The sequence below is a fragment of the Acinonyx jubatus genome, chromosome E3 (genome assembly GCF_027475565.1).
Source record: "Acinonyx jubatus isolate Ajub_Pintada_27869175 chromosome E3, VMU_Ajub_asm_v1.0, whole genome shotgun sequence".
Taxonomy (NCBI): domain Eukaryota; kingdom Metazoa; phylum Chordata; class Mammalia; order Carnivora; family Felidae; genus Acinonyx; species Acinonyx jubatus.
In genome coordinates, this window is record NC_069398.1 from 38,046,620 (window position 1) to 38,073,159 (window position 26,540).

The 26,540-nt window shown below is 60.1% G+C and overlaps 2 protein-coding genes across 4 annotated transcripts; one reads left to right on the forward strand and one right to left on the reverse strand.

Annotated features, from left to right (window-relative positions):
• Positions 1-912: 912 nt before the first annotated feature.
• Positions 913-11,840, reverse strand: ZNF598 (zinc finger protein 598, E3 ubiquitin ligase). 3 transcript variants are annotated; one of them, XM_053213250.1, is made up of 12 exons: positions 11,564-11,840; positions 6,581-6,693; positions 5,934-6,063; positions 5,513-5,724; positions 5,197-5,414; positions 4,716-4,824; positions 3,885-4,138; positions 3,670-3,754; positions 2,774-3,561; positions 2,218-2,368; positions 1,954-2,104; positions 913-1,862 (listed from the first exon to the last, which is right to left on the reverse strand). In XM_053213250.1, exons 1-12 carry the CDS (start codon positions 11,786-11,788, stop codon positions 1,512-1,514), a joined length of 2,787 nt encoding a protein of 928 aa, XP_053069225.1. In that variant the 5' UTR covers positions 11,789-11,840; the 3' UTR covers positions 913-1,511. The 3 variants fall into 3 exon arrangements, with proteins under 3 accessions (XP_053069225.1, XP_053069224.1, XP_053069226.1); XM_053213249.1 differs by having other exon boundaries at positions 4,707-4,824; XM_053213251.1 differs by having other exon boundaries at positions 3,924-4,138; positions 4,707-4,824; positions 11,564-11,838.
• Positions 11,841-20,516: 8,676 nt separating this feature from the next.
• NPW (neuropeptide W) lies at positions 20,517-21,614 on the forward strand (the record flags this gene model as incomplete). The annotated part of the gene is made up of 2 exons (XM_053213254.1): positions 20,517-21,206; positions 21,428-21,614. Coding segments are annotated over 2 exons (807 nt in total), but the record flags the coding sequence as incomplete, so codon positions are not given.
• Positions 21,615-26,540: the final 4,926 nt, after the last annotated feature.

Sequence of the window (26,540 nt, forward strand, 5' to 3'; positions counted from 1 at the left end):
GTGAAGGCTCTCTCTGCTGCTGGGACCCGAGCACGGCCATCACCCATGGGCCCTGCTCTGGTCCCAACCACAGGCAGGCAGCACCGCCCAGGCCCACAGCGTCCACACAGGTGGTACCAGTGCAGTTGTGGGGTCCTGGCCTGGCCCCTCATCATCATGGGTACCCCCTTCCTCATTTAGAAAGACATCTCTGGGGGCACTTGGGTGGCTCATTTGGTTAAGCGTCCAACTTCAGCTCAGGTCGTGATCTCCAAGTTCGTGGGTTTGAGCCCGGTGTTGGGCTCTGTGCTGACAGCTCGGAGCCTGGAGCCTGCTTTGGATTGTGTCTCCCTCTCTCTCTGCCCCTCCCCTCCTTACACTCTGTCTCTCAAAAATGAATAAATGTTAAAAAAAAAAAAAAGCTCAGTTCTCACGTAAGGACACTTCCTTTTCTTTATTTGGATGTGGTTGTGTGTTTAGAACTACTGTTTACGTGGCTTAGGGCAGAAAGGGGAGATTTCTCTGGTCCCCTTCTGAGATACTAGATCTGAATAATTCACAAATTATTTTTTCGCAGAATTTCAGACATGCTCTCTTCTGATGTGCTTTTGCGGTTTACCTCAGTAGCTCCTGACCAGTCTGCAGGTGCAAACCTTGGCTCTGTAGGGCTCCCATGTTCTGGAAGGATGGTTTTACTGGCTACTTGACTATAGGTCAGACATGTCCTGGTGTATTCCTGGGAGGCCTGGGCGGTGCCAGACGTCCAGGACGGGGCACTGGCTGGTTGCTGCTTCCTGGGAGCACAGCCCAGCCGCCCCAGCTCCGCGCACGGGTCGTCCCCACCTCCACCCAGTTGCTCCCTGGCTGACAGCTCTGAGCCCCCCAGCTGCGGGGTGGTCTGGGAGGACAGAGAAGCTCAGAACACAGGCTATGTGCGTTATTGCAAAATAAATTTATTTGAAGATACACGGTCTTATAAAAGGTCAGAGGCAATTAGAGATCCCAGATTCAGCTTGTCTCATAAAAAGATACAACTTCAAGTAGCACAATTTCGCGTCTGCTTTTAATCCTGAACGTTCTTGAATCACGAAACAGCCAACTGTTTACACAACACGCTCAACATCTGACTCCAGCACGGGTGGACCCACAGCTTCTGGCTTGGGGGCCGCAGCGCCGCAGCCCTTGGCTAGGGGGGGCGCCTGGAGAGGGCCACTGTTGCCACCAGCTCGGACAGCACGGACAGGCTACGGCCTCCCAGCCCTTCCCTCCCCTCACAACCTCCAAAAGCATGAAAACAAACCAAAAGCAGCCTGCCACCAAGGCCTTCGCCCGGCTCCCAGGAGGAAACGGGATGGACTCCTATGTGACGGTGTGCTGCCGGGGCAGGGTGGGCCTTCCTGGTGACCCCTGGCGGGCTGGCCAGCTGAGGGGCCGAGCAGGCGGCCTCACCAGGGCCTGACCCAGCTGCACGGCAGCCAGGAAGGAGGAAGGAGGCTCACGGGTGTGGCGGCTCCTGCCCATGCTGGCAGGAGCTACGTGAGGATCCTGGCGATGGCTTGCAGGGAGGGAAAGTCGTTGTCCTGGGCGGCGTGCAGTGCCTGGTGGCTGCTGACGTCCCCATGTGCGAGCACCTGCTGGCAGGTGGGGCACACGCAGCAGTCCAGGCCCGCCGGCCGGGCACTGGCCTGCCACGCGCTCTTCTTCTTCTTGGCCTTGGTGCCCGGAGGCCTCTCTCGGCCTCGGAAGTGCGTGTGCGCAGACAGCAGCTCCTGCTGCTTGGCCGTGTCGGGAAGGAGCACCAGCAGCTCGTTGAAGATCTTCTGGAAGTTCTCCCCGAGCAGGTCACGGCAGCTCTTGTAATACTGGGCCGCGGAGATCACGCCCTGCCATCCAGAGCCAGACCCAGTCATGTCCCATGCGGGCCTGAGCCCCAGCAGTGGCTGCACCGGCCCCCCACACCCCTGCCTGACTCACCTGTCTGAACTCCCCCGAGTGGCTCTTGAACTTGCTGAAGCGGGCCTCATCACTCTGCAGGAAGTCCCTGATGGACTGGATGAGCTGCAGGTTCCTCTCCCGGAAGTTCTCGGGCACCAGGTAGGCCTGTGGTGCAGGTGTCAGCCTCGGTCTGGGGGCCGAGAGATGGGGAGGAGGTGGAGGCTTCAGCCTCTGGGGTGGCCCGAGGTGAGGGCCCTCCCTGGCTCCCGGGGGCACAAGGCTGCATGGCCCACCAACACTTACGCTTTTGTGGCGGTGGCAGTGCTGGGGACGCAGGCCGGGTGTGGGCTGGGCAGGAGGCCGGAGAAGCCAGGCGGCGGCTTGCTGACAGGGGGCACCAGGCCGGGTGGGGGTGGGGGTGGAGCGCCCTTCAGGAGCACCACAGCGTTGAAGCCTGCAGGGGTGGCCCCGCCAGACCCAGAACGTGACCCTGGCTGGCTGGGCTCCAGGGGCCGCTGTGGCTCCCCCTGCCGGCCAGCCCACCAGCTGCGCTCCCTCGGGCAACACTGGCCTCTTGCCCAAAGGTGACTTACTCCCTCCTCTGGAAAGGCCAAGGCCACTAGGCCTGCCCCAGTTTACAGGGAGGGTAAGCAGACTCCTCAGGGGGGTGCCGCCAAGCTTCCGGGGCGGCTGGCCCCTACCTCGCAGGCTTGCCGTCCCTGCTGGCTGGCCGGTGGCTGTCCCTTCCCCCCCCCCCCCCCGACACAGCCCCTCAGGGTGTGCTCCCCCCTCCCCCCGGGCCCAGGGGCTCCAATCTGACCCAGATGCCCAGTGGCGGGCCTGAGCCAGGCGCACGTACCTGGGGGAGGGGGCATCCTGGGTGGGCAGGGGACTCCCAGTGCTGGGAAGTCTTCTTGGGCTGTGGGGCAGGGAAGGGGCCCCAGGGGCCGTGGGAGCCCAGGGGGCTCCTTGGGTGTGCTCCGAGCCGGGGCCGGCCCCTCCGTGTGTCCGTTGACAATGACGGCAACTGGCCCCTCGGCTCTGCCAGTGGGTGCGCTGGGGGCCCGCTCGGCCCCAGGGGGTCCATCTCTGTCAGGGGGCGGTGGGGGCGGCGAGGCGGCACCCGGCTTCTCTGAGCCCACCTTCTTTTTCTTGCCAACCTTGGTGAGGGTCTGGGTGGAGGCCAGTGCCAGCAGGGAGGAGACGGCCACCGTGGTGGGCACGCTCCGGAGCTCCTGGGCGGTGAGGCCGGCGCGGCCATCCTCCTCCTCTTCCTCTGAGGGGGGTGGCCCGCCCTTCTTGCTGCCCTTGCCCCCCTTCCCAGCCTTCCTGGGGGGCTGGCTGCTGGCGGCAGCAGCCTGGGCCCCTGTGGTGGGATGCGCCACTTTCTTGCTGCCACTGCTGTTCCAGGCAGAAATGAGGCTGGTGGGGGCGGAGTTGGGCTTCGAGGCGGAGGACACCAGGGCGGGGAAGTCGTCCTCCTGGAAGGTGCTCCTGCCTCTGGCAGGGACATGGTAGGCCAGTGCCAGCCCCGTGGGGCCCAGAGCAGCCGCGGCAGTGGACGAGGAGGAGGCGGAGGAGGAGGTGGAGGCGCAGAGGCTGGGGAAGTCTTCGTCCTTGAGCTTCGAGGTGGGGGGCGGGAGGGTGCTGAGCCCAGGAAGGGGAGTGGCGTCAGCGGCCTGCGGGGCCTCCCCTGCCCCTCACCCACCTTCCGCAGGAGCCCCCCTCTCTTACCCCGGTTCTGTGCAAGCGTACCTTGGAAGCATGGCCCCTGCGGCCGGGCCGGCTGCCGGGAGGGACTCCTGGCTTATAGGACCATTGGCTGAGGCTTCCTTGGGGCCTGTGAGACATAAAAGGATCCGAGGTCAGCGCTGAGCAATGTCCAGGGTGTGGGAACAGACCCCCCGGGTGAGCTCCCGGGGGCCCCCGCCAGTCCCAGGCACCGTGTGGGCCTGGAGCCTGCCTCTCACCTCCCAAGTGGCTCCCATGCCAGGGCAGAGTCAACTCACCTGGACCTTCACCCTGAGTCCGGGGCGGGCGCCGGGCACCTCGGAGCTCCTCGAGACCCCGCACCCCTGCCTCCTCCTTCTTGGGCCTGCCGCCCTCCTCCCGGTCCTCACTCCTGCGTGTCTCCTGCTGCTGCTGCTGCTGTTGCTGCTGCTGCTGCTGCTGTGCGGCCACTGAGGCCCGGATGGCAGCTGCCACTTCCCGGTCCTCTTCTTCCCTGGGAGGGGGAGGCCTTCAGGCTGGGCAAGGCCCAGGACTACAGCGGTGCGCAGAGCGAGGTGCTGGGGAGGGGGGCCCCCACCCCCGATGCATCCGGCCAGCGGGCACAGGCCCACCCTCTCACTGGCCAGGAGAGGGCGCTGCAGATACGGCATGACTCAGGTGCCAGCCTCAGGCTGGGGGTCCGCAGGCAGCCAGGGAGCCCAGTGCTCCGGGCTCCACAGATGCCTCCGTCCTGCCCGACACTGGGGGTGGCACCCGGCCTGAGCGTGTGTTTGCATCAACAGCGTTTCACAGCTCAACTGCACGGAGCCCCCAAGTGACACAGGCCCCCATCACTCACCCCGACCTGTGTTACTGGGGTCTCTGGCTACAGCTAGAGAAAAGAGCAGGGCACGTCTGCTTGCTCAGGACACTAAGCGGGCCCGCTGCCAGGTACAGGACGCCAGACACCGGAAGGCCAAAGTCCCCCAACCCCTCTGCCTGATCCCAGCCCAGTTGTCGGCCGCTGCCACCGCCGCGGGGCCGGCGCCAGGAGAACGTCAGCGGCACGCAAATCCTCCCACCTCTTGTACCTCCAGCTTCCTCGGCGGCTCTGCTGGGCTCCACGACCACTGGCCCGGCCCGCACGGCCTTGGCGGTTGTACCTGTCCACCTCCTCGTAGTCCTCGCCCCCGACGACCCCTGCGGCCGGCACACAGCCTGTCACGGGCCCGGGCCGGACCGAGGCAGGTGCTCCAGGACCCCCGAGGATGGGCTCAGACACCTCCAGGGTCTATGTCAGCCCCAGGCGCTCCTCACTCCACCCCAATGCCCCACCCCCGCCCCCGGGGGGCAGATAGGAGACACCAGGAGCCGACTGCTGCAAAGCGCTCCCTGTGGTCACAATGTGCTCAGACGCTCAGGGCTCGTTGAGAGGCGAGGAGGTGCGTGTCTCCCGTCCACTGGCACATGAGGGGTCGGGTCAGGACCTGGGTCTGAGGTCTGCAGGCCCCCGGGGAGCGCCCGGCTGGAGCCGGAGGGAGCCCCGCTCCTCAGAGGGAAGGCTGTGCTCACCCTCGTTCCGGCGAGAGTGCCGTGGCGTGTAGCTGAACTGCAGGTCAATCTGGCGATTCTGGCGGGCCTCGGCACGGCTGCGGCTGTGGCAGGCCGTCCTGTGGGCCTTGAGGTCAATCTCGGTGCGGAAGGCATGGGTGAACTGCTCGGTGCTGCAGCGACCCTCCTCACACAGGAAGTGCTTCTCCCGGAAGTGTTCGCGCAGGTAGGCGTAGTCGCTGGCGGGGGGCCGGGGTGTCAGCCGGAGCCCGTGGGCTCCGCCATCCCGGCCAGCGGCCCTGCCCAGCCTGCTCGGGTGCCCGGGGCCCGCGCCCACCTGTAGTAGTCTTGGGCCCCGTCCGAGTCACAGAAGTGGCAGAAGTAGTGGTCTCGCCGCAGGTGTTTCAGCAGCTCGTCGTTGTCCAGGTAGCGCTCGTCACAGAACTTGCAGAGCGGGTGCCCGCGGTGGGACGTGTCATCGGGGTCCCCCTGCATGCGGTGCCGCGCCAGGTCCTTGCGCGAGTACCATTTGCGCTCGTACGTGAAGATCTGCGGGGAAGAGGGTGCTGGGCGCCGGGGGGGGCCCTTCCCACAGCCCCGCAACACAGGGGACCCGGTGGTGCTGGTGCCAGCTCTGGGCCCCCAGACGCCAGCAGCCCCTCCCCGCCCGGGCTGCGCGAGGCAGGACAGCTGGGGGGACGCGCATGGCAGCGGGGGGGCTGGGGTGGCGCGAGCCAGGAGAGCGGGGTGGGGCGCACCTTGAGGTGCCTGAGGCACAGCTTGCAGCAGAAGAGCTCGTGCTGCCTCCGCATGTGCTGCTCCAGGTCTCCGAAGAGGCCGAACGGCGGCAGCTCGGGGCACTGTGGGCACTCGTGCTGAAGCAGCTGCCTAGAAACACATCGGGCCCCCCGGGCCGTGCGGGCACTCAGTGGCACCGGCCGGAGCGAGCCCTGGCGCCTACTCACGGCCTCTGTGTGCGCTTTGGGAAGAGCCAGGACGACGGGCACCCGGCACGCCCACCAGCGCAGGGGCCCCGGGGTTGAGCCCGGCTGCGGGATGGCCGACCTCTGCATAGGGCGGGCACGGTGACTACCACACTGGGAGCCAGCCCCTCACCCGTCCCGCGACAGCCGTGCCCTTCATGGGGTTTCCTGCCACGGGCTAAGATCCCAACTCACGCGGGCTTGCGTGCGCCTCACACGCCCCAGAAAGCCGGCACCACGCTACAACCCAGCGCTTTCCCTAGACTCGCCCTGCCCATCCACCCCTGCTGGGCTGACGCCAGGAAAGCAGGGGGGTCCTGACACGCACGCTGCCCTCTCACCCACCCGAGGGCCGTGCCCATCCCTGCCATAAGCCCCTCCCCAGACCCAGGCTGGCTGCAGGCCCCTGGGACCCCGCTCACCTGTACAAGGCAAAAACTTTCCCATCCGCGAAATAGATGTCATATTTCTTCTCGTGCTGCAACTGGTGGAGGGGGATTGTGGCAAAGGCGGGAAGCTTCTTCCCAAAGACCACCTGGAACCAAGAGTGAGGGGCCTGCTGAGAAGGGCTGTGGACACCCACTGGAGGACACTGTCCGGCTAAGAAGAAAGGGAGGCACTCAGCCCCTCGTGGGAGGCCCACGTCAGGCCCTGCGGGCAGCAGTCTCTGCTATCCTGGGCCACCCAGGGCCCCCTCTCCGCACCTGCGGCGTGCCCACCTGGGGTTGCCCGGATGGAGACGCAATACCCGGCCTGGCCACCAGGGGGCGGCAGGCTCTCCCTCATCCACAGCCAAACCAGCTATGCAACAGACCGAGGTCATCCCAGGGGCGGTGACCCCAGGGGGCAGTGACAGGGACGAAGCAAGCCAGGGCTTAATCACATGGGTGTTGAGCACAGGCCAGATGCAGTCTAAGAAGCAGCTATGGAAATAATGTCACCAGGACGAGACAGGCAACCACGAGTCAAGGCCTAGTCATGCTCTGTCCACCCATGATGCCACAGAGGAGTCGGTCATGGCCCCTGACTGCTTCTTGGCCAGGTTCCTGCCTGCCATCCGGTTGTCAGGGGGGTCAGTGCCGAGCTGCGGGCACTCAGCAGGGGCAGGGTGCAGACACTCCTGCAGCCTCTTTCCCAGGGGTCTCCGGCACTCTGAGTACAGCGTGTTCAGCCCCTCCACAGAGCCCAGCCCCAGGACCCTCTCGCAGGCCCAGGCCTCCCCTCCTAGACAACAAAGGCACTGTTCCCTCCAGGCTCCCTCCTCGCTGGCCCCCACTCCCCTCCCTTGGATCCAGACACACTGCTGGTCTCTCCATGCCCCTTCCCACTCCACCACTGTCCCCCCTGGCCTGGAGCTGGTCACTCGCCTCAGCTCAGAGTCCTCACCTTCGGCCATGTCAAGGTCATCCCTGTCATGTTTAGACTCAGCTAAGCTCAGCCAGGGAGGATACCTGGGATCAGAATGGCCATGAACTTGGAAAAGCGCAGTACTGGGTGGGGAGAATGGGTGGTCACAATGTCCCCCAGCAGCAGGACGGTTAAAACTGGTTCCCTGGGAGTCCTGGGGCAGAAGCTGGGGACCTCAGTCCACACTTCTGGTGATACACTGTGGGTAGAAGAAGCCGACCCCCACACCCCCATAGGAGCCCAAGGGAAGCATCAGGGTCCAGCCACACCCATTGTGGGGGGTGGAGGAGGACGAGCTTGCCCCAACAGGCTTTTCTTCCCCTTGATGTCACGTCTGGCAAGGCTGGGCAGGGTGAATGTGACCACCCACCACTGCCCCTGCCACGCAATGAGTGGGTTCTCATTACAGCTGTGCTCCTGAGGCTCCCCCTCCCCCTGGTTTTCTCCCCAGGACTCCGGGTCTCACACTGGCCTCTTCTCAGGAGACCTGACCCTCTGGGGCAAGCCCCCACCCAGCCCTGCTTTCCGAGCCCAGACCCTAGTCCCTACTGCGTCTTGCCAGGGGACCAGCGCCTGCACACGCAGGGCCCTGAGCTGGTCAGGATGCTGCAGGCCGGCCACAGATCACAAGGCCTGTCGTGCAACTCAGGGTCCTAGCTGTGCTGAGGCAACACGGACAGCAGACTTAGGAGCCCGGCATCTGCCCACAAGGCGGCTCAGCAGCAGCCCGTGAGGGAACCGCCAAAAGGCATCCAAGTCCAGCAGACTAAACAGAGGAACAACTTCCTTCCGCAGAGGACACCAGAGCCGGGTCGCACCGTCACCACTGCCTCCCCCAGCTCCGGCGCCTTCCTCTCCGAGGTCTGCCCTGATCCCCCTTGGGAGTGTCTTGCTGCGGGCACCCTCGCTGTGGACAGAGGTAGGGTACAGTCCTCAAGATGGACTGCCAGGCTGTGCTGAGCACATGTGAGCCACGCCAGGAGAAGGGGACACTGGGCTGGCTCGGGAAGGGGTGGCAACCCCAGGAAGAGGTCGGGGAAAGGGAAGTGGCTGCGGCACACAGGCTCAAGGCTGGGTCTGTCTGAGAATGAGGGGGAGCAGGTTTGGAGCCAGGGAGTGCGAGTGGGGAAATGCTGGTGGCCCCTCCTAGACAGGCTGTGAGATGGGGCCCCCGGAGGCCTGCACCAGATGTCAGGAGAGTGAGGGGCAGGCAGGAAGATGGCAGTGCGGCTTGGCGTGGCCAGTGTCCCTGCCCACAGCACAGGGTGAGCGAGTGGCAGGACCGAGTCGCCAAACAAGATCAGGGCACGGTGGCCCAACCCGGGACGCGGAGGAACCGCCAGGCATCCCACCAGCATGGCCCGAGACCCACCTACCCTAGTGATCACCCTGATGGGAGAGGGTCATGGGTCTGAGGACAGAGGCACAGGCCCAGCCTGGACACGTGAGGATGGACCATCCTGGGAAGCCCCTGGGTGGGCCAGGCAGCAGGTGTCAGAGGGGGAAAGGGCACCCCTGGGTGGGCCCCAGGATGCCAGGCCAATCCCTGAAGAGAGGGAGCAGGAGATGGGAGGAGAGCCCTGCTTGGACCCCCACGAGGTGGGTATGTGTTCCTGCCTGGGGCTTTGCTGCTCCCCACTCCCAGTATGCAGTGGGTGCTCCCTGAGCACGAGTGGAAGAAGGGATGGGTGGCGCTAGCATCGACCACTGGCGAGAGTGAGCCTGATGCTGAAGGTGGGCCCCATCTAGAAGCACAGGCCCCTGAGGAGCCCAGGTGGACCAGGCCAGTGGGGATGGGCCCCAACAACAGAAAAACAAGACTGGTCAGCAGGTCTGGTCTCCTGACCTGTAATCAGCAGGTCCCCTCCCACCTCCTGCCTGTGAAATGGAAGGGAGACTAGCTCAGACATACCCCACTTTGTACAGCAGCCCCATCAAACCTCTTGGACATGCGAGGGGCATCAGGGCCAGGTGGAGCCCAAGACCTGAATCATCTCTCAGAAGAAAACGGCCTGTAGGAGAGATGTGACTGGGGAAGAAGGGTGGATGGGAAGCCTGACATTGGTCTTGCCGGTGCACCCTGGAAACCATCTGGGGTGGACAGAGACAGACCTGAGAGACAACCTGGGAGCCTGGCCTCGCCTCTACCCTGAGCACCTGCTGGGCAATCTAGATCAGTCTGGCTCCTTGCCTGACCAGCAGCTGCAGGGCTGCTCTGCGTCTGCTCTTTGCAATGCCTGCCCCAGGGGCAGACACAGGGAAGTGCCCGGTCCAGGGGTAGGCCTGTTCCACACAGTCCCTTGGCTCACTTTCCTCCCAAGTTTTTACAAAGACTTAGTCCTCTAAGGAAGGACACAGCAGAGGCAGGGTTCAGGGGCTGGGGGTTGCTGTGGGATTCCCTGGTGGGCATGGCACATTCAGAGGACAGTGCAGGACTCAGCAAGGGAACACAAAGGACCAGGGTGGGGCTGCAAGTTCAAGAGTGGGAGGGAAGCAAGATGAACAGAGAGGATCGTCATCTCACACACTTCCCGGGACACTCTCCTGCTGCCCAGTAATTCAGGGCAGGCCCGAGAGGAAGGCCAGAATCAGCCAAAGGCACCCAGTGCCAAAGCACGCCCCAGCAGGAGCCTGCTGACAGCTCATGTCAACACCCCCTTGCCACAGAGCACTGGAAGGGTGTGGGATCCACAAGGAGTGAGAGAGGCCAGATGCCAGCTAGAGTAGCCACACATAGGTGCCTCCTCGCTTCCCAAGCGAGACCTGCAGCCCCGTCCTTCCTGGAAGGAAACTACAGGTGCACTGGGAAACCTGGCCATCCAAGAGTTACGTCATGCCATGCAAGCATGCAAGAGTGGCAATGCTGGGAGGCGCTCACTAGGCCACAGGCCCAAGGCTTTCCTGACCACCCCTCCACCCTAGATCTCTCCCAGGGCTATCTCTGTTCACCCTATGATAGACTGGCGGCATCTCCAAGCGTCTCCTAATGGAGCACAGAGTAAGTGCCCATGGAGAGCTCGGGAATTATAGTATCAGACATAATTTCTACTTAAACAAAACAAAACAACCAAAGGAACTACTCCTCAACAATGCCATGTCTGCGTCACTTCTAGGAAGAAGAAAGTCAGATTCCCTGGCAGATGTCACCAGCCCAAGCTTTCCATGAACAAACCACGGAATTTCACAATGCTGGAAGCAAACAGATCTCAAAGCAAATCAAGGGAGCTCCAGCTAGGTGCTCCCAGCCAGCATCTGGAATTATTGGGAGGGTGGGGGGAATCTCCACGGTGTCCTCTGACACTCTCCATGGCTTCCAAGTCTGGAAAGAGTCATAAACATCCCCACCTCCGCTGTGGAGCTGAGCCCCTCCCCCCACCCTGAATTGGCAAGGAGGAGAAAAACTTCAGAACACTTTTATCCCGATCCACCAAGAGTCCTAAGGAAACCTCGATGGTCCTGCCTTCCCTTGTGGTGGGCAGACCAAGGGCCACCGCCCCTCCATACATGAAGGCGCCGGTCTATGGAGGGAGGACTTTGCTGGGGTTAACTTGAGGGACCCAAACACACGTCTGGGCTGGAAATACCCACTTTGACCCTCTGCTTCCAGGACAGACTGCCTCTGGAGGTGCTCCCTTGCCCAGTCCCCTCCACCCCAAGTCCTCTGCCTCCAGTGGAGATCCCTGAGGAATAAACTCTCCAGAGCAAGCAGGTTAGGTAGTTCTTGCTCTGATCATGCCTCTTCTGTGGCCCGGCAGGAATCCCTGGGGCGCAGGACGAACCGTCCCCCCCAGGGCTCCCTCTTCGACCCAGCTGAGGCCACCCCCTGCCTGCCGGCCTCACGGCCGGGAGCCAGCCCCGGGTGGCCCCGTCAGGCTTGTCTTTCGGAAGCCGGCGCCGCCAGGCCCGCGGCCGGAGACCAGGAAGGCAAAGTCCCTTTCCGGCCGCGCCCCGCGCCCGCCCCGGCGCCCCGAACGCGCGGCCCGGCCGGCTCGGCGCACCTGGCGCAGCTCCTCGCGGCACACGGCGCAGTAGCGCTGCTCGCACAACACCCGCATCTTGGTGGAGCAGCGGTAGCACACCGGGTGGTCGCAGCGGCCCAGCGCCGTGGCCTCCAGGTCTCCGCAGCACAGCACGCAGCTCCCGCCGCCCCGCTCGGGCGTCACCGCCGCCGCCGCCTCCAGGGCCGCGCGCCGCCCCTCGGCGCCCGCCACCGCCGCCGCCATGGTCCGGGCTGCGGGCCCCTCCGGCCGGCGCGGCGCGGCGCGGCGCGGCCTGGCTCCCGGCGGGCCCGCCCCTTCCGGGGCGACGTCAGCGCCCCGCCCAGCAACGCGACCGACCGGCGGAAGCGCGCGCCGCGACTTCCGCCCCAGCGAGACGCGCGGGGCAGAGCAGGCCTGCGCAAGGGCTCCGTGGCCAGAGCTCTTCGCGCGGGGACACGCAGCGCCGCCGGACGGGTGCGAGTGTCCGAGCGACCCCGGATGACGCTCAGTGTAAGTGTGCCCCTGCTGTGGATGGGCCGTACTCGCGTGCAAGCTCTCTCCCGTGTCGCTGCGAAATGCAGAGTTAACGCGACGGCCCGTAGTTTATAAGCTAGGCTCTCGTCTCGGGAGCCCAGCATTTCTCTCCAGCCCTCACCGCTTGTGTTTGGAACACACACGGGCCTGCTCGCCAGGCACCGCCACCACCTGCCTAAGTAAGAGTTTCCTGCAAATCCTTATTGGAAAAGACATCCATCTCCGAGCCAGGGACTGTCTCCCCCAATCCTTATGGAAAAATCAGGCAGGGAACCACGTGCTCTTGACTGGGCACACCCTGCTGAGCTTGGGGGAGCCGGGGGGGGGGGGGGGCTTGTCGCGGAGAAGCATCAGCGCAAGTTTGTTGAATTGATGGTGGTGAATACCGGGGCTTCCTCCCTGACCTTGGAGGCCAGGCACACTCCAGACCTCCCTTACGTCATCGAAGGAGGCGAGTCAAATCTGAAACCTTGTATAAAAAAGGCAGTGTGTTGTAGGGAACGAGTCTGAACTTTATTTTTAATTATTCTCTTCTTTTTTAAAATTTTTTAAAAATGTTTATTTTTGACAGAGGCAGAGAGAGAGAGAGACAGAGTGCCAGCGGGGGAGGGGCAGAGAGAGAGGGAGACACGGAATCCGAAGCAGGCTCCAGTCTCTGAGTTGCCAGCACAGAGCCCGACATGGGGCTCAAACTCACGAACTGTGAGATCATGACCTGAGCTGAAGTCCGTCAGTCGCTTAACCGACTGAGGCACCCAGGCACCCCACCCCCTTTTTTTATGTAGGCTTCATGTCCAACGTGGGGCTTGAACTCACAGCCCTGAGACTGAGAGCCACCCAGATGACCCTCTTTTTATTTATTTATTTTTTAAGTAGGTGCCATACATAGCTTGGGGCTGGAACTCACGACCCCGAGATCAAGAGTCATGTGCTCCACCGACTGAACCAGCCAGGCACCCCAAGCCTGGACTTTAGAATCAGACAGAAATGGGCTGGAAACCCCCCTTCAGCCACTTACTTGCTGGCAAACTTGATTGGCTCACCAAACCCTTGGCTTCCTCAGTTGTAGACAGGGATCATCACACCAAATAAATCTGGTGGACTGGCCACATGGAGTTGCTATCCGACTCTCATGAAAGCCCACTAAAATGACAGTAAAGGAATAAAACACTTTCAATCCACAAGTGCAAAGAGAACAGGAAGGGAGGAAACAGCTAGTGAAACACATAAACAAATTTTAGGACAGGAAAATGATGGAGTGACTTATTTTACAAAACATTCTTAACACCTTTGGGGGGAACCCTGATAAGTTTCACTGCTGGCGAGCTGAGGCGGGGGACTAAAAACTGCAGTGTCTGCAAGTCAGTGCATGAACCCGGGGACCTGGGCCCTCCTACCCTGCCCTGATGACTGTATCCAATCCCTTCTGTCCCACCACGTGCTCTCAATAGGAGACTTTCCAGTGGAGAAACTGACCAGCCCCAGAGAAAAGCTTCACTGACCACGGCATTACAGAAGGAAAAGCCATTCCTACAGTGAAGCCCATCACTCAGCAAGCCATGCCCCCACACAAAGGGCATCCAGGTCTCACGCATACATGGGGACAGACAGGCAGCCAGATCTCTAGACTTAGAAGGAAAACCTGCAGTGTGAAAGATAGACCAGAATAAGCCAACCCAGAGAGCAAAAGGAAGGTTTTAGAAAGAGCTGTATTTGGGGTGCCTGGCTGGTAGAGCACATGACTCTTGATCTCAGGATCATGGGTTTCAGCCCCATGTTGGGTGTGGAGCCTTCATTCATTCATAAATAAACAAACATACATCATACACACACACATACATACATACATACATACGCATGGGTGGCTCAGGTCATGATCTCATGGTTTGTGTGTTTCAGCCCTGGCATCAGGCTCTGCACTGACAAAGTCTACTTGGGATTCTCTGTCTCCCTCTCCTTGTGTCCCTTCCCTGATCTCTCTCTCTTTCAAAATAAATACGTAAACATTTAAAAAACAAAAAAGAGCTCTATTTGATATTTCCAGAAAAGATACCGCTTCCACGAAATGAGAATAAGATGCCTTGAACGATAACAAGCACCAAACAAATCAGAACAAGAAAGAGCTACTAGAAATTAAAAACATAAGTAAAAATTCAAGAGCAAAATGGGAAGATACAGTTAAAGAAATCTCCTGGCAAGCAGAACAAAAAAAAACAGATGGAAAATAAAGAGGATGGAAATCTTTTTTTTTTTTAATAACAGTAGCTGTGACTTCTTTTTTCTTTTTTTCTTTTTTTTTTAACGTTTATTTATTTTTGAGACAGAGAGAGACAGAGCATGAACGGGGGAGGGTCAGAGAGAGAGGGAGACAAAGAATCTGAAACAGGTTCCGGGCTCTGAGCTGTCAGCACAGAGCCCGACGCGGGGCTCGAACTCACAGACTGTGAGATCATGACCCAAGCCGAAGTCGGACGCTCAACCGACTGAGCCACCCAGGTGCCCCAAGAGGATGGAAATCTTACTCTAGAAGGTACGATATGTAATTAATAGGAACTTCGGAGAGAACACAGAAAACGGAGAGGGGCAAATTATGAAAGACTAAGGTAACACAGGCCACGGCTCAGGGACACAAGTCTCCATACTGAAAGGGCCCAGGCAAGGAAGAAAGGCCGCCCGCGAGTGACATCATCAGGCACGGCAGAGGCAAACAGGTGGACTGCAGACCAAGTGAAGATCCCCCCACCCCCACCCCAGAGCTTGAAGGAGGGGGAGGTGAGGAGGGAGAAGACCCTGGAAGGATGGAGAATCAGACTTTACTCCTGGAACACGGGAAGCTGGAAATTCTGTCAAATTTTTGAGGGACTAGGATATCCATGCACACCTTCTATGCCCAGAAAAATCTTTCCACTAGGCATAAAGCCACTGCCATAAAAGGGACAACGTATTTAGCACACATGAAGCTACCAGAGGGTTCACGTCTCCAAAATGTTAGGGACTATCCGTTGGAAGATGACCTGGCATCCGGAACACGGGTTTCAAGCCAGATGAGAGTGACAGCAAAGTGTGGGATAGTGCCTGTGCGGAGACTCCTGAGTAGGTGTGAGAGGAGAGGGGTATGCAGTCTGGAGCAGGAGGCTGCCACCTCCCACAGGGAGGCCTCCAGAAAACACGGTACTCATCGGGTGCCCTCACGTGCTTGAGAATCCGGAAAAGTTACTGCAAAGAGCTCGACCTATCTCTCAGAGCCTTTGGGGGAAAATAGCAAAATAAGCATACGGAGAAACAAGCGGAGAAACAAAAGTGACAAGCATTCGGCAAGAAAGGAAACCTAACCATAGTACATTACTCGGCTTAGCAGCGAAACGATTTACACGGCCATAATAATGTGCATGCTGACTGGTGAGTTAGCCAAACGTTGTGATAAAATCCTGGTAGAAGGATGGAGGGATGAAAAGTGGGCTTATCGGGGTGTAAGAGGGCCGAAGCTTCATCTGAATTTGTAGGAAGCCTTTTGGTGCTGCCTGCAACAGATACTTTGGAAAGCAGCAGTTTATAATCTAAGGGTCTGTGGTTCCCAATTGGGGGCAGTTTGGCCCCCAAAGAGGCATTTGTGGTGGTCACAGCAGTGTGGGAACGTTACTGGCATCTCCTGGTTCACTAGTTTCCTGTTGCCACTGTTAAAAATCACCACAAGGGGCGCCTGGGTGGCGCAGTCGGTTAAGTGTCCGACTTCAGCCAGGTCACGATCTCGCGGTCCGTGAGTTCGAGCCCCGCGTCGGGCTCTGGGCTGATGGCTCAGAGCCTGGAGCCTGTTTCCGATTCTGTGTCTCCCTCTCTCTCTGCCCCTCCCCCGTTCATGCTCTGTCTTTCTCTGTCTCAAAAATAAATAAATGTTTAAAAAAAAAATCACCACAAATTTAGCAGCTTAAAACAACACGTCCCTTGTCTCACAGTTAAGGAATTCAGAAGTTCTAAATGAGTCTCAACTGGGATAAAACCTAGGTGCAGGTGGGGTCCTCGCCTTCTGATGAGAATCCGTTTCCTCGTTTTTCCAGCCTTAGAGGCGCCCCCCCCCCCCCCCGTGTCTGCAAATTGCGTCATGCCAGCCTCTTGGCGTCGTCCCCACCCCTTCCCTGACCCCTCACTAAAGGACTTCCACACTAAAGGACCCATGTGACGATGCTAGGCTCACGTGGATGATTCAGGACCATCTGCTTATATTAAGGTCAACTGATGAGCCTGCCTAATTTCTAATTTCGTCTGCAAGTTCAGTCCTCTGTCCCCTTATCCAGTAAGAGTGCACGGGTTCCAGGATATGTGGGGTGCAGACAGCTTGGGGAGAGGCTGTTACTCTGCCTGTACAGATGAGTAAAGGCCAGGGATGCTGTTACACGTCTGACAGTGCCCAGGGCAGCCCCCACAGATGCGGGCAGTGCCAAGGGTGAGGAGCCCCGATGTGGCCATCAGTTTTGCTGGGGGCTTCTGGTTGGGAGGGGGCGAAGGGAGCTTCCTGGGGAGCTGAAGTCTTTGCTCTCTTGATCTGGGCTGTGGGCACACAGATGTATGCATCCCTAACAAATGCAGTTATTAGATGTGCACACTGAAAGTATGTTACGCCTCCTTGAAAAGACCACTGGGGGGCCTGGATGGCTCCCTTGATCAAGCGTCTTGACTCCCATTTCTGCTCTGCTCGGGATCCCTGAGTCATGGGATTGAGCCCCACGTTGGGCTCCGTGCTGAGCTAGGAACCTGCTGGGGATTCTCTCTCCCCTGCTTGTGTTCTCTTTCTCTCGAGACAAAAAAAACCCCACTGATTTTTAGAATAGCAATTAAGTTTACGATTTTTAAATAGGGGGTAAAACTAGAAGAAACAGCTGGGGGACTTGTGAGCACCTGCATCTGCAGAGCAGGGCTGGGATGTGAACGGCAGGCGGGGCGGTGAGGACGCCTTTAATGTTCCTCTCCTGGTAGCATTAATTTATAGTGTAAATTACCTTACTAGAAATTAGTAATTAAAAATAATAAGACAGGGGCACCTGGGTGGCTCAGTTGGTCAAGCGTCTGAGTTCAGCTCAGGTCATGATCTCATGCTTCAAGGTTTTCAGCCCCGCGTCGAGCTCGGTGCGGACAGCTCGGAGCCTGGAGCCTGCTTTGGATTCTGTGTCTCCCTCTCGCTGCCCCTCCCCAGTTAACACTCTCTGTCTCTCTCTGAAAATAAATAAATAAATGCAACATGAAAAATAAGATGAAACAGAAATTTGCTCCATCACCGCATCCTTAGGCTGGAAGTCCCTGTCGGGGCCAGGCTCTGTGCCCAGTGTTGAGGTTGAGTGTCAGGAAGATGTCCTGGCCCAGGAGGGCTTGGTGCCCGTGCGGGAAAGGTGGTGCGGAAACAGGCCAAAGCCACGTTCCCTTGGTTTCCAGGAGGCTGTTGGGTGGATGAAGGGACAGGCAAGCCCCACAGAGGAGAGTCAGTTCTCATGGCCATGGACCTGTCACCTCCTCCCCTCCTCCCACGGTGGAGCTTTGGCTCCAGACCCTTAGTGGGAGAGGGGCAGAGGCCTTTGTCACTGGGTCCCTGGGTTCAGGGCTGGGCAGGGCACAGAGCCCCCCTCCGTACCCTAAATTGGGAGTCCCCAGGACTACTGTGTGCTTCGCTCCCCCCACCTGGCCCTGGGCTCCCTCCCCCCAGGCCTTCTGCACGCCTGCACCTGATAGGATCCCCGCTTCCTCTCTGCCTGGCCTTCGTCCCTTGTTCCCACCATGACATTTTCCTTCTCGGCTTCACAGCTATAAAGAAGCAGGACAAGCGGCTCGGGTTTTAACTTCAGATACCGAATATCATCGTGCAGAGTACTTTCCTCTCTTTAGCCGTCGTGCTTTGGGGATTTGTCTGTGCTGGTACTTGTAGCTGGACTTCAGCGTTCTAACCGCCACGGAGACTGTATTGCCGCCTAGCCACAGGTGATCCTATGCTGACGCCTCCCTTCGATCCCTGGGGGCTCCAGGAGCCCCCAAGTACCCTTAAAAGGGAGATGTGCAGCGTCAGAGGACCCTGGCAGCCCGCGTCGTGCCACGGTGCCCGCCCACCGCACACTCCAGGTGGCTCTCCAGGCCCCTTATGGTGCCCCGGGGGAGGCTGCTTTCCATGAGGCTCCCTGGTCCCGTGGTCCTCCAGGTGCGCCCACGGCTCCCTCTGCGCCCACCACCCCAGCAGCGCCTGCCCCGTCACCCCTCCATCAGAGTGTTTTACCAACAGTTTAGGAGGCAGGTCAGCCTCTGGGACGGTAACAGCCACAACCATTTTTTTATTTTTATTTTTTAAATTAAAAAAATTTTTAATGTTTATTTTTGAGAGAGAGAAAGAGACAGAGCACAAGTCGGGGAGGGGTACAGAGAGAAGGAGACACAGAATCCGAAGCAGGCTCCAGGCTCCGAGCTGTCACACACAGCCCGACGCGGGGCTTGAACTCATGAACCGTGAGATCATGGCCTGAACTGTAGTCACTCAACTGACTAAGCCACCCAGGCGCCCCTTCAATTTTTAAATGTTTTTATTTATTTTTGATAGAGACAGAGCGTGAGCAGGGGAGGGGCAGAGAAGGGGAGACATAGAATCGGAAGCAGGACCCAGGCTCCGAGCTGTCAGCACAAAGCCCGATGTGGGGCCCAAACTCGTGAACCCCGAGACCGTGACCTGAGCCGAAGTCAGATACTTAGCTGACTGAGCCACCCAGGCTCCCCTGCACAATTTTTTTTTTAGCAGCTACTGTGTGCTAGGCATGGCCCCAACACCCACGCCTGAGTTCATGCTCACAGCGAGCTGATGAGGGGCCATTATCATTCCCAGTTTGCAAATGAAGAAGCAGACAGGAGAGACTGGGACACACACCCTTGCCCCACACCCCCCACCACCAAGCACGGCACACATCCCCCCCCCCCCCCCCCCCGTTCTGCAGGGCCCTGTGGGGAGGGCTGCTGCTGCTTCTGACTGCCCCCCAGAGCTTGCCAGAACCGTGTCGGGCCCCTCCTCCCTTCAGCAGGTGCCATCCTCTGCCCCCACAGCCCCACGATGGTCCCTTGACACGGAGACCTGGGAGGAAGGACTGGCCCAGGCTCTGTTCCCTCCGACTCCCAGAATCACCCCTTCCCTTTTGCTAAAGACACAGGCAGAGGGTGAGGGACAGTTTCCGTCAAGAACTTCCGCTCAGACCCCCAACCTGGGGATCTAGGTTGGAGCCCACTCGCCCCACTGTTACCCAGCAGGTGTGATCCAAACAAGTCCATTTTCCTGGTGCCTTAACCTTCCTCACTGGCAAATGGGGTCAATAATTGACCCTCCTCAGCGCGCCTGGCTGGCTCAAGTCACTGGAGCACGTGACTCTTGATCTCAGTGTTGTGAGTTCGAGCCCCACATTGGGTGTAAAGAGTACTTAAAAAAGTAAAACCTTGGGGTGCCTAGGTGACTCGGTTAAGCGTCTGTCTCCTGATCCCAGCTCAGGTGATCTCAGGGTCTTGAGTTCAAGTCCCGCCTTGGGCTTTACTCTAGGTGCATAGCTCACATAAACAAACTTAAAAGAAATAATCATCCTACTTTCATGGCATTGTTAGGAGATAAAAATAAGACATTTCAGGATCCTTGGTGTCTGGAATCTAGAAGGTGTTAGGTGAATGTTGTGGTTGCGGTGAAGTCGGATTGTTTTGAGGGCTGCATCCTTCCTGGGCTGGGGCTCTGGCAAGAACGGGTCGGGCTCTGCCCTCTGGAAGGGGTTGTTAAACCCCTGTAGCCAGGAAGGAATACTCGGCGACTATTCACACGAGGGCCATGTAGACGGGATCCTGAGTGATGGCAAGGAAGGGAAGGATGTTCCAGGCACAGAAGTGCAGAGGTGGGCAGAATCACTGGTTGCTGGGTACAGCAGAAAGATGATGGAGACTGGCCAGAGAAAATGGTCTTGGGTGGGAGGAATCGGGACCAGAAAGCAGGCTAGAGGGCCACAGGGCCTCATCCTGCCCAAGCCAGTGCTGCCGGATGAGAGGGGCTTCCTCTTGATTCTGGAAGCCCTAGGGAACCACTAACCACCTCAGGGAGGGCCCCATGTGGCCAAACTCGTGGTTGCAAGCATCCAGCTGCAGCTGGGAAATGGGTTGGTGGGCAGAATCGAGGGTGGGAAAGGAGAGGAAGGAGTAGGGGACAGACTGAAGAGCTATGTAGGTGAGGACAAGAGAGCCCTCCGGGAAGTAGATACACAGAGGGTTCTTGAATGATGCAGAGGGCTCTTCCAGCCTCCGTCTTTCCTCTTCAGTGTACAACCTGCAAGAGCTGTGGTTAAGGGGGCACCCATTCTCCTTGGGGGGAGGAGGAAGCAGAGCAGCTCCCTGGGGGAGGGGACGACAAGGGCGCTCCCAGCGGATCGTCAAGATGAGCTCTGGCTGAAGGCCCACCGCCACTCAGAGAAGGTGCTCTGATAACCCACCCACGTCCTTGCCATGGCAGCCCGGGCCTCTCTTCTCCCTCCTTTGGGAGCCCAGCGGGTACCGCCCGGACGAGCAGGGGCGGGGCCCGCGAGCGGTTATAGTCGGATCCACGGCGCTCTGGCTCCCCGACGCCGCCGCAGTCCCCGCAGGGCGCCGAGACCCGGTTGCGTTAGTTCCTGGCCTGCCCCGCCGGGCGGCCGTGCACGTGAGCATCCTGGCGCGGGGCACGGGGGTGCGGGGCCCTGCGGGCCGGCCGGTGCTCGCATTGTTGCTGCTGCTGCTGTCGCTGCCCGCTGACGCCTGGTACAAGCACGTGGCGAGTCCCCGCTACCACACGGTGGGCCGCGCCGCGGGCTTGCTCATGGGGCTGCGCCGCTCGCCCTACATGCATCGCCGCGCGCTCGCTGCCGGACCCGTTGCCTCGGACACCCAGGGCCTGGGCGCGTCCCCGCAGGAGCCATCTGCCAGAGACACCCTCCTTCCGGCGCCCGTCCCCCGAGGTGCTCTTCTGCTGCCCTCTGGGTTTCGGGAACTGTTGGAGACCGGAAGGCACTCGCGCGCAGGGCTCCGGGTCAGTGCGCCTTGGAGCTGGCGCCACCCCGAGCGCGCGCCGGAACCGGAGCCAGGGCTCCTCCGCGGAGCAGCCCAGGTACGTGGGGAGAAGGGGGCGAGGACGTCTGGGGAGATCTGAGCCCGGTGCGCCCACTCACATGCCCACGAGGCACCCCACGACTCTCCTGTCTCCCACTCCTTAGGGAGAAAGGCTTCCCTGGAGTGTCCTACCCTTTCCAGCCTTGGGGACGTTTTGTGTGGGGGGTGGGTAGTGGAGGGCGCACAGCCCTGTCCTCGAGGTCCTGCTCTTCTTTCTAGAGCCTTTGGAGAATCTCCTGTTCAGCCACGGTCTGCCCAGAGAACCGCGTTCGCCGGACCCCACGTCTCCAGGGCTATCCTGAGCGCAGCCCCTGCTGGCAATGCCCTTTCTCCTGACCCAGGCAGAATACATTAGTTCTCTAGGGCTCACAGCGACTGGTCAATAAATTTGCCTGGTTCATGTGTCCCCATGTGTGACCCCTTTCCTCTGTGATGTGTACTTGGCATCTAGCTCTAGGGCACAAACAGCTGCACCCACGCCCTGGCAAATATCAGGAGCCTTCTCTCTGGCCAAGGGATGCCCGCTCCTAACCATCTCCAACTGTAAGTGCTTGGGGAACAGAAGGGGGGACAGAGGCAGAGACATTGCTGGGGCCTAGGTCCCCTTTTCCCTTCTCTGCCAGTACTGCCCCTCCTATTTGGGGGTGGGGTCATCAGACCAGGTCCCAGGGTCCCACAGGAGGGGAGAGGTCTCATGGGAGGTAGGCACGAGTCAGCCCCTGGGTCCTGATGCCATCCACCAGAAAGGAGAGTAGGCACTCATACCCTACCAGCTGAGAGCGAGAGCCCCCACCTCAGCCTCCCAGGAGCCCTGCAAGTACCCCCCCTCACTGTGGCCCCTGGCCAGGTTCGGGAGCCCTGGCAGCCCACCCAGCCTTTCCCCCATCTCCCGGCTTCATTTCAGCCACGATCTCCTTTGTACCCCTTCTTCAGGCCCCCCTCTCCTCCTAGGGAGGAAAGGCCCCTTGCCTCCCCAGAGACTCTTCCCCCTCTGATCCTCTCCACATTTCCAGTTATTGGCTCCAAGCCCCATGTAAATGTGCTCTGCCATCTTGAATAAGGACCTCCCTCCACCTGGGCCCCCTTATAGATCCTGCTCACAGGTGCCAGGGCCCCTCCACCCTTCTGCTCCCTCATTCACCCTCCTCAGTATGGGCTCTGACTCCCACAACTGTTCTGGACCAGACCTCGAAGTGCCTGTCTGCTGTGCCCTGATACTGTCTGCCTCCCGGAGCCCTCCCTTGGCCATTTGGCAAGGTGTTCCCTTGGGGCACCCAGCAAGGACTGGAGGAGGGGTGGTCCCATGCCTGTTGGGCCAGCTAACTTCGACAGGCCCACCTAGAACTGGCCCCCACATTCCCCTTGGCCTCTGGAAGCCCCCGTCTCTCTTCATCTCCTGGATGCATCCTTCTCCCCACGTGGTCCCCTAACGTGGGCGCTCTTTTTTACTCCACCCTCCCAATTCTTACCAACCCCTGGATTTATTTATTTATTATTTATTTTTTAATGTTTTTTATTTTTGAGGGAGAGAGAGAGACAGCAGGGGAGGGGCAGAGAGAGAGGGAGACACAGAATCCGAAGCAGGCTCCAGGCGGTGTGCTGCCAACACAGAGGCCAATGCGGGGCTGGAAGTCACAAGACACGAGATCATGACCTGAGCCGAAGTCAGACGCTTAACCGACTGAGCCACCCAGGCGCCCCGACCAACCCCTAAATTTACTGACTCTGATTCCAGGATCTGCACTGAGGGGAGGGGCAGCCACCTGACTCCTCAGGTCAACACACTCTCTGCACTCCAAGTCCACTCCTGCCAAACTTGGTCTTTCACAACACGCGTGTCCTGTGCACAACACCTCAAGGGCTCTCCACCACTGATGGCACGAAATCCATGTGCCACGTGCACAAAGTCTAAGGCTGCCCTGTCCCGCGGTCTCATTGCTCCCTCCCCTCCCTCACACAGAGAGCAGGAACTCTGGGCAGATTCCAGAACAGCCCCACGGTCCACCCTGAAGAAGGACTCTGGGGCCTCAGGCCATGTTTAAATGCCCTCCTCAAGGGCTGTGCCAGTCCTGGGCTTGCCCTTGAATCTAAGCGATGTTTCCCCAGTGCTCAGCAGCGCCTGGTGCCAAGTGGCCTGTAAATGTTTGGTCACAAGTGCCGGAACCCTTGGTGAGACGCTAGATTTCACGAGGCCTGGAGGTACCCCAGTCCAGAGAGGTTGATGCCAGGTCCAAGGTGAAACTCCCCGATTAGGGACTTGGCAGAGGCCCAGCTTCCCTGCCCACCACCTACGTGCACCCCCGTGCCCCTGCAGTACAAGGAGCCCTAGTGCGTCGCTCCCGCTCTAATCTCCCCCCAGCCCGGGAGGCCGAACCGAGTCGGAGCCAGAGGGGCGGGGCCTGGGCCAGCCCCTCGGATGAAGCGATCCCAGCGACAACCAGCAGGTGGCGCTGCGCGGCTGCTCTCTCGGGCTGCAGTCTCCCTGGGAGCAGGGGCGTGGGCGGGCCCAGAGCGGGTGGGCGGGCTCCTGCGCTGCCTCCCTCGGTGGTCGTCGCGGTTCTCCCCTTCTCTCCCCTTCTCGTCTCCGGGTCTCTCGTTCTCATCACAGTTTCCGTCGCTCTGGTCCCCCGCCTGCTCCAGTTTCGAGCTCTGAAGAGAAGCCTGGCGTAGTCCGAGGGAGGAGGCCATAAGCGAGGTCCTGTCATCCCCTGGGCCCATTAATGCCCATTAGGGAGGCAGCGCCGGCCCGGGAAGCTCTGGGCCATTACCGGGGCGTCCGACTAATGGCTCCACCCCACAGACGGGCCCCCGACCCTTCCTCTGGCTCGGGACCAGGCCTCAGCCCACTGCCACAGCCCAGAGTCCCCGCCCAGGCCCAGGCTCTGCCCATCGCTGGGGGCGTTGCCCCTGGGAGGTAGCCAGAGCTCGGAGGAAAGCCCCCTCCCCACCAGTGGAGCCCCAGGCCAACCCACACCCCAGGTGGACCCTCTGCGGAGGGAATCCCCGGGAAAGGTCTCCGTCTCCGCCTGTCACAAGGCCTGTGTGGCAAGGTGGCAGGAGTGGGATGAGGGCTCCCGGGCGTGGGGATCACCTCCCACCTGACCTCCCCCTGCTGCCAGCCTAGATGATCACTTTGTCTGGCCCATTTCGCCAGAGACCCCAAACAGCTTACAGCCCCTGAGCACCTTTCTGTCTGCTCTTCTGAGCCTTTGTCCATGCTGTTCCCTCGGTTTGTTTCTCTGTCTCGCTTTTCTCTCTCAGCCAGAGGCTGGAGGAAGGGCATGGGAGAGTTTGCCCAGGAGAGCAGCTGGGTTGTCTTCCCTGCCTCTGTTGTCAGGCCCCCATTCTTCCCCTGCTCCTCTTCCCCATTCCTGCTCCCCCTTTGGAACTTAACCTGCAGCTCTCCTTTATTCTGGGGTGTTACCTACCTCCCTTATTAACTCTATTTGTTGCCTTTTGTTATGCTGTGAAGCAGTGTTCCTGGCCCCTGACTATGACCACCCACCCCTGATTCCGCCTCCCTCCGGTGGTGGTCTGTTCCCATCCATCGTCACTCACTGGCTGAGTCCTGGGCTGCGGGAGGCAGTGAGGGCCAGTAGCTGATCCCGGGAGTGTCTGTCCTATGTGTGTGGGTGGGGTGGGGTGGGGGGGAGGAGATGTCCAAGCTTCCCAACCCGGAGGACCAGGGGTTCCTACCTTCTCTGCCCCCAGCCTGGGGGGCTCCCATCCAGCCACCTCCCTAGATGCTGGTGTGACCCCAAGCTACAGCCTGGCAGGTCCTGGCTGGTGCTGGTTGCTATGGGGTGACCCCTAAGCCCCATCAGGAATACTATATAGTACACAGCACTGCCACACCCATCCTCACAGCCACCGGGAGCAGCAGCACCAGGTTGGGTCCGGAGAGGCCAGTCACAGGCCAGACAGGCAGCCTCTGGACAGAAAAGCAGACAGACGCCTATGGCGGCATCAGCCAGGAACTTAGAGGTGGGGGTGGGGAAGCAGCCATGCAGCTTTGGCCTAAGTGGCTTTTAGGGGCAGCAGCTGGGGTGTGGACACCCAAGGGGCTGCAGCCCAGGAGGCTGCCCAGAGGAGGGCTCTGTGCTTGGGCGGAGGCTGGGAGCCCAGGCTGAGGGCACTGGAGAGGGGAGAAGGAGCAGCAAGCACTAGGCCCAAGCTGAGCCTGCCTCTGTCCCCATGGGGAACTGCCTGGGCTGGTTAAGCCTCAGCCCGGGGAACCAGGTATGTGCAGGGGGCTGGGCAGGCTGGGAAGGGGCAGGGGCAGGCTGAGGGGGAGCCTGCAGCTCAGCTGTCTTCCTGTATCCGAGGCTGGGGAAGCGCTCGGTGGTAAAGTGTGGACTTGGCATCTCACAGCCCTGCCCTAAGAGGAGCCAGGGAACCTCGCCTGGGTCTCATTCCTCTTTAGAACTTGGTTCCCTGATCTGCACCCTGGGGTTGTTCCAGATAAAGTGTACTCAGAGCCACAACAAAGCATAAATGGTTTTCTGTTGTCATTTTTGTCTGGCTGGGGGAAGGGGTACTCCTGCTAGGGGAGAAGGACAGAGGGAGGGGAGGGCTGGGGCAGAGATCACAGGGGTCAGCTCCTGGGAACAGCTTCTGTGAGCACTGGTCACCAGCCAGAGGTCAGAGGCCAAAGGCCTCAGTACATTTAATCTCTGCCTGGGATGACCAGGGGCACAAGTGAGAGGCCCAGGCTAAGAGAGGAGTGTGGGGGGTCATGTTTAATGGACGTGCCCAGCACAGGTCCACACAGTCTCCTTGGGAGGGCCAGGGCGCTGCCCAGTCACTAGCCTCCAGAATATAGGGAAGGGCTGCTGCCTTGTCACTTTCAAACTCCTCTTTCTGTCTTCTGGACCATCCTGGGACTCTGTTGGGCCAGGGCAGCTCTGGGTGCAGGAGGGATCCTGACACAGGGACACCGGGGTGTGTGTGTGTGTGTGTGTGTGTGTGTGTGTGTGTGTGTAGCGGGGGAAACTTCCTGAGGATGGTGGGCAGAGCTGTGGCTCTTGTTCTTACCCTCTGGCCGCTGTGTGCGGTTCCTCACCCTGAAGACCCTTTCTCCACTCCTCCCCCCACCTCCACAGCCCGCCTTGGTGCCACGCATACAGTAGGTGCTCAATAAATGCCCCTGGAACAGGAGGCAAAGGCGCTGGCGCCAGGGAGGCTGCCCAGAGTCGGGGCAAGACCGAGGGGGGCGTCCCTAGGCCCCGCAGCCTCCGCCGGGATTGGCGGGGTGCCGAGGCAGGGCCGTGGCCGGGGCGGGGGCGGCCGAACGGAGGAGGCGGGGAAGGGGCGGGCGCGGGGGCGGTGCCGC